This window comes from Engraulis encrasicolus, chromosome 5 (assembly GCF_034702125.1).
Source record: "Engraulis encrasicolus isolate BLACKSEA-1 chromosome 5, IST_EnEncr_1.0, whole genome shotgun sequence".
Taxonomy (NCBI): domain Eukaryota; kingdom Metazoa; phylum Chordata; class Actinopteri; order Clupeiformes; family Engraulidae; genus Engraulis; species Engraulis encrasicolus.
The window spans coordinates 46,493,722-46,501,221 of NC_085861.1; the positions used below are offsets into that span (position 1 = coordinate 46,493,722).

The 7,500-nt window shown below is 42.9% G+C and overlaps 1 protein-coding gene across 1 annotated transcript in view; it reads left to right on the plus strand.

Moving 5' to 3' along the window:
• LOC134449562 (serine/threonine-protein kinase 3-like) overlaps positions 1–7,500 on the plus strand; it is a 187,685-nt gene that overhangs the window by 135,312 nt on the left and 44,873 nt on the right. The window contains exon 10 of the mRNA XM_063199570.1: positions 3,983–4,170. Within this exon, the coding sequence (XP_063055640.1) occupies positions 3,983–4,170 (188 nt within the window). The remainder of the gene's footprint in view (positions 1–3,982; positions 4,171–7,500) is intronic.

Consider the following 7,500-nt stretch of genomic DNA (forward strand, 5'->3'; position numbering starts at 1 on the left):
GGAGCAGGGGCAGGCAGGCGCCAGTAGTGCTTCTGTAGAGGCCCAGTGGGCCGGCTAACGGGCATACACAACACAGCCAGTGGCCTGGAGTGGCCTCACCTGTTCTCCAGCTACTTCAATTTCCCTGGAATAAATTGGTCCTCCAGGCCAGTAGTTTTCAAAGTGGGGGCGGGTGACCCTTGCGGGGGGCGCAAGGAGGTGCTAGGGGGTCCGTGACAAATTGGAAACTAGAATGGGCACTCGGTAGAGCGCAAACCTTCGCCTAAGCCACTTATTTTTTTCTGGCCATCTTCAGAGTGTGGGGCGTAACATTCTCCAAATTTTGGTGTTAGCTTCATTTAAATCGGACCGGAATATCGTAATATTACATATTTGGCCCAGTCTTGACCTCTTATTCAATTCCGCATGCACACGTTGTTCTGGCATATAGTGCTTGGCAAAAAAAAACGTTTTTGACCTTTTCGTGACCTTGACCTTGACCTTTGACCCAATCACTCCCAAAAAGTAATCGATTGTTCCTTGGGTCATGACCAATCATGCCAGTAAATTTCATAAAAATCGGCTGAATTTACGTTTTTGACCTTTTCGTGACCTTTGACCTTTGACCCTTGACCCAATCACTCCCAAAAAGTAATCGATTGTTCCTTGGGTCATGACCAATCATCCCAGTAAATTTCATATAAATCGGCTCAATGTACGTTTTTGACCTTTTCGTGACCTTGATCTTTGACCTTTGACCCAATCTCTCCCAAAAAGTAATCGATTGTTCCTTGGGTCATGACCAATCATCCCACTAAATTTCATAAAAATCGGCTCAATTTACGTTTTTGACCTTGACCTTGACCTTTGACCTCTGACCCAATCACTCCCAAAAACTAATCGATTGTTCCTTGGGTCATGACCAATTATCCCACCAAATTTCATAAAAATCGGCTCAGTTCTGTCTGAGTTATACGAAGTACAAACAAACAAACAATCAATCAAACATATTAATAACAAACAAATAAATAAATAAATAAATAAATAAATACACAGCGGTCAAAACATAACCTTCGCCGACTTTGTCTTGGCGAAGGTAATAAAGTATAGCAATGCAAAATAAATAATTTAATAATTCATGTACATCAAAATAAAGATAAATAACATGAATGATATTCCCATTCGTTATAACTGCATTGTAATAATCCATTGAAAAAATAGTGTGGTGCGACCCATGTAAGAGAGGCCTTGGCTGGACTCTACCAGAGGGCCTTTTCATGATAAAATTTGGCAACCCCTGCTGGCTACCATATACTGCAGGGGTGGGGAACCTATGTCTTGAGGGCCGTTTGCAGCCCTTGAGGCCGTTTTATCCGGCCCCCGATATAAGTTTAATGTTATGCAGCTTCACATGAAATATGACACATTTTGTATTAAAAAATACATTTGCAATACAATTATGTTTGGGGTTTGTTTTAAAGGTGGCTGCCACCAAACTAGGCCTAAAGTGCAGGGGGAAATTCTGGTTTGTGTTCATAGTACGGTCCTCTTTTGTGTATCTTTGTGTATCTGACAAAAATAATTGAATAAATTGAATAACTTAAGTAAAGAACTGACTTTGGATCCTAAGTTACTGCTATTGACAATGTGTCTTCAGGTTAGCCATCCATTCCATGCCTTGTTTTTCTTCAATTTTCTGACTCGAATGAAAAACTTGTTGTTGCTCTGCGGCGTTAGGAAGGAAGTTAGGTTTTCTTTTCGGGGGAAGATGAAGGATGGCTAGGAGGATATTGTGTTTCATTTGTCACATTGATTGGTGAACAACAGAACGGGGTTGTTGTGCAGGTTTGAAACAGCTTGGAGCTTCCTGTCTGCTGTCTGTCCTAATGAGGAGAAGTGCGCCCACACTCCTCTTTCATAAAAGTTGAACTGCTCCATAATGAGTTGGGTTATGTGCAGGGCCGGCCCAAGCCTTTATGGGGCCCTAAGCAAAATTTAATTCGGGGCCCCCCATACCACCCCCTGCTCAGCAGCAGGTCCTTCATAGTCCTATAGGCAAAAATATGGATCCCTACAGAAAAAGTTGGGAACCTCTGCTATAGGCTACAAAGTGTCTGTAACAAACTGTAGCCTTCCTTGATTTTTGCTGCTCACAGGGGGCCCCTGGTAGCACGGGGGCCCTAAGCCACCGCTTAGTTCGCTTATGCCTTGATCCGGCCTTGGGTATGTGCGAGTTCTCAGTTGTCTTGTCTATCATTTCTCCCCAGTCTTTTTTTTGTTTGTTTTACCAATAACATTTTTCTCTCAACATCAAGATTACAATTTTGAGGAAATATATTTTTGTGCTTCCCTACCTGGCCTAAAACATGCCTATTAAGCCTTATGCCAATTTCAACTGTTTCCCCTTTCTATATTTGCACATTTCAACCATCTATTTTCTTCCTTTCCTTTGACTCCTCATCAATGTGTATTGGACATACAGTACATATTGACAAACACATCACACACAGATGTATTCACACACATACACATGCAATATCTAATTCTCCACTCACATGCTCATATGCTTTCCCACAAACAGTGAGAGTAATAAGAATTTGATCCATCCCTTGCTAATTTTGTTGGTTTTCCTATTAATAAAGACATGATAATTCAATACATTTAATGGTATTCTAACATTGAGAGACAGAATATCAAAAAGAAAATCCAGAAAATGAATGCAGACACATGCTCTCTCTCTCTCTCTCTCTCTCTCTCTTTATCTATCTCTCTCTCTCTCTCTCTCGCATGCACACTCTCTCCCTCTCGCACACATGCACGCACACGCACGCACGCACGTGCACACACGCACGCACACGCACGCATGCACATGCACGCACGCACACACGCACGCACACACATATGCAGCCTGTGGGCGATGTATGACCGTGGGCCGTGTGAGCTGTGTGTGTGCACCTGTGTGTGGGCAGTAGTGAGTGGGCTTGTGCGTGGGCTGCTGGACTCACGGCCATCTTTCCCTCTTCACCGACGAGCTGTATCTCTCCATCTCTCTTGCTCTCTGTCTCTCTCTCACTCTCTCTCTCTCTCTCTCTCTCTCTCTCTCTCTCTCTCTCTCTCTCTCACTCTCTCACCAGGTTTAGTTTTCAGCTTCACTGGGCCTGCAGCCTAACTGTCCTCTCCGCATTTCTTGAACCTTTTTTTTCTTGAATTGCCCCAATAGCCTGCCTGAAATGTTACTCTCCTCTTGCCATCCTGATATTTTGAGATATTTTATGTCGAATGGATTCCGTGGCATTTACATCCAAGGGCTCGTTTGACAGGATGGAAATGGCAGCGTTTCGGAAATCCAGTGGGCGAGTGTTGATTTTGGTCGATGTTGGCTTTTACAGTAATCTCAACTGTGTGTGTGTGTGTGTGTGTGTGTGTGTGTGTGTGTGTGTGTGTGTGTGTGTGTGTGTGTGCGTGTCTGTCTGTCTGTCTCTCTGTCTCTGTTTCTGTGTCTATGTTTTAAGACATCTAGAAGTGCATAGAAATAATATCAATAGTTGTGGAAAGTTCAGTTTGTGCAAAGTTCAGTTGACATGGTAACACTCAATAGTAATTGAACATGATTGTACTGTATATAGGCCTAATTCAGTGTCTTGTACGGTACAAAGGAGGAACAGTAGATAGTCTTTATATTTCCATAGCTCCAAAGACAAGTGCTGTTTCTTCCAAACTACCAGCTACTATGGCCTGGATACATATTAACTGAAATAGTTAAATAAGAACAGTAGTGGACAGTTTGGCTTTTACCACATTTGTATTATCCTGTGTTTGGAATACACAATCATCATGTTGTTTGTGTGTGCATCATGATCAGATGTATTATGATGTATTAGAAGTATGTGATGTAAAAGGTGCTAAAATCTACCATTAGAAAGTACAGTGGCCAACGTAAGTGCACTTGGCCAATTATAAGACTCATACCAATTTCCTTCCTTTCCTTCTTCTCCACCAGGAGACGTCACTACCCATCAGTCCCCTCGGCCCTCGTTCATGGACTACTTTGACAGGCAGGACTCGAAGGCCCTGGCCCAGGAGAGGAACAGGCAGGCCAAGCAGCAGCAGCAGCAGTCCTGCCTCATCACCAGCAGCAGCAGCATCGTCCCTGACAACTGGAAGGTTCCGGAGGATGGCAACTTTGAGTTTGTGAGTACCAGACAGTGCTACACTGCATAGAGCTTGAAAGTGACGTCACTTCCCCCGATTTCATGGGACCTCAACAGCGTTTTTAGCCGAAAATAGTAGCATGTAATCCAATGGCGGTATTAAAATGATATTTCAATCCCCTTCGAATTGTGCCATGAACTCCACATATGTTGTTTCTGATATTTTTGTTTAAATTTTTGTAAGACACTCCAAACGATTTAGAAGGGTGTGTTTCTTAACATTTTTCATGCAGATGGCCTCGGAACAAAATATTGATACTTCTGCATGAATAATCTATATTTAGGCCCTTAAACAGCATAATTGTAGCCCAGCGCATATAATGACTGAAATCAGAAGATATTTACTCTCTACCATGTTGTTAGATGGTCAGCTTAGGTCCTGTGAAATGCGGAACTAAGGGGTTGGACTTTCAAGCTCTATTACATTATATTACATTCATGGTTACGGTCCCTGCAGCAATGTGGGGTCAAATCCATCGCTCAAAACACTTTTGTCCTAATGGTAAGGGTGGGTTTCACACCAGCAGCCTTCCCATTCCATGATGAAGTTCCAAACGAATAACAGCCACAACACTGTGCATTGGTCTAAGGCTGGTACCCGAGGATGAATGGGTACTTTGGAGTGGATGGGAGGTATTCAGCACCATGCATTTAACCATAATATCAGTCAGAAACTGTGGCATAAGTCTGTCGACGTTGTTCCTGATTCCTCAAGAATTCTTCAAGAATTCTCAAGAATTTTCCAACTTGAAAATGAAAACAACCAATCCCAAACCCATCGGCCTTCATTTTCCCTCCTTTGTTTGACATTTCAGTATTTGTCTCGCCCCTATCTCTTTCTTCTCTCTGCTTTCTCTGTATTTTTGTCCTTTTGTCTTCCCTCCTTCCCTCTCCTCCATCCCTCTACCCTACTGGCTCAGGGAAGGTACTCTTCAGTTTCAGAGCCAACGGAGTCTAGTCTTGAAGTCATCTCTGTGCTTGGCCCGGTGGCTGTGGTTAAGGAGATTTATATGCACAGATCTTCGCTGCCAGCCCCTAATGGAGTGAGACTGTTAGATTGGGACAGGCGATGGAGTGGCATGAACGCAGGGAAATCTGCCAGATTCACCAAGACTGCACAAATAGGCTAGTCCACTGAGACTCTGGCTGACTGCTTGATAGAGGTGAATGTGAAGTGAAACTGCTGTACTATGAGCATGTCTAGAGGCCATTGTCATGGCTACTGAATATATCTAAATGAAAAGAGGGAATAGCCACAAGCCGCTACCTTTCTCACAAAAGGGATTTTGTTGATATTATTTACACAACGTTTTGACCAACATGGTCTTTGTGAGGCGTTGCGTAGCGCACACAGTGAAGACACACACAAATGATGAATAATGAATAATTACTGCTATTAATATCAATAAACACTTCACTTTTGTGGAAGACATAACTCTCTGGATAATATTCCCGTAAAGGTGACTTTGACTGTCAGCAATTAAGGCAAAACACGGTTTCTGGTTGTGCTTCATCAGAGGCAGCCAAAGGAACTATAGGCGGACATCAAAGGTTCATCACGAGTTCAGTGAAATTCCTGTCAGTCATACATTTCAATAACACACATCTTATTAGCAACTTTAATAAGAAACATCTTAACAAAGTAGCCAATAGACCTGATTGATCAAATGGCAATTATTCAAACAACTAAATATGCACACATCTTCTGCTAGCCAAAAGGATCATTTGGCAGTCATGCCCTCCAGCCAGAAGGGAAGGCCACGGTAATGTGACCTGGTGCATAATTCGACAGCCATCTTCCTTTCTTCCCACGACATGAGAGCGACACTGAGGGCTCTGAGGGATCAGGGCTAATCTGAGGAGGCCTCTCCTCTCCTCTCCTCTCCTCTCCTCTTCTCTTCTCTTCTCTTCTCTTCTCTTCTCTTCTCTTCTCTTCTCTTCTCTTCTCTTCTCTTCTCTTCTCTTCTCTTCTCTTCTCTTCTCTTCTCTTCTCTTCTCCCCTCTTCTCTCCTCTCCTCTCCTCTCCTCTCCTCTCCTCTCCTCTTCTCTCCTCTCCTCTCCTCTCGGTGCTTACCTCCTCTGGGGGCCTGAGGAACTACTTCAGACGAAGAGCCAAAGACCCAGGGCACTCCCAGGGGGAGGCTGATGAGTGTGAAATAGACAATGACACACTTCACAGACCCAGCCTGAGAGAGAGAGAGAGAGGGAGAGAGAGACAGATAGTGTTTTTGGTGGTGTTTAAAAAATGGCTACATTTAAACCATAATTTCAGAACTATTCACACATCATTGACGAGTCCTACCCAGGTGTAACAGAAAAATTATACCGCCTTACATTTCTCAGATTGTGTTGAACCAATCGACTTACAAAAGAGGACATAAACAAGCTACTGAATTACAGAGTAAGCAGCCTAAACAAAGACGTACGAAAGGCAGTTCAGGATAGAAAAAGTCATCACGAGCTTCTTTAAGGTAGACACTGGCGGGATGTTATTAGAAAAAAGGTCCGCAGACTCCTTAGGATTTTTCTTCTTTTAAGTCCTTTTTTTTGCTGGTTATTCATTCATTGGCATGATGAAGGTGAATCAAGACAGAAAGGCCGAAACGTCATCATATCATCACAATGAATGAACAACAAAAAGAACTTAAAAGAAGAAAAAAAACAATTGTGTGCAAACCTGTGTTAAGCCTATGCGAAAACCTGTGTGTAACCTGCCCAAGCTATGCCACAAGAGACTGGGGTAAGGCCATACTCTCATTGCAGGTTGTAGCTTCTTCCACTTTTGAGGGTCATTCACTGCGTTTACATGATGTTTTTAATTCCGAATTAAATTTTTCAGAATTAAATTGTTCAGTCGAGTTTACTTTAATCTTTCCTTTAATTCCGAATTAGGAGGAGTTTACATGACGTTTTCAGAGTGGACTTAAGCTTTATTCAGAATTAAAGTCAGTTAATTCCTAATTAAACGTCTCATGTAAACATAGCAAATGACAGACAACAGTTCACAAGGTGAAGTCACCTTATGTCGAAACATTTACAAATTAGTCTTTAATCCTCAAGTGAAACTGTTCATAGAGTCACACAGGTAGAGGAACATGCTGGAGGTGTTTAACTCTTTGACCATATTGATCTGTTGTTGAGACCTCTACATTTCCTAAGCAATAGCCTAGAGATAAAAGGCATAATCCCCCTTTGGGATCTTCCACCCATACCGTCACATTTGAGGGTAAACAGCAGGCATTGTGCAAGGGAGATGGGGGGGCTAAACAGGTAGGCCTACGTGAAGGACAGGGGGAAGTCCCAGGCCAGA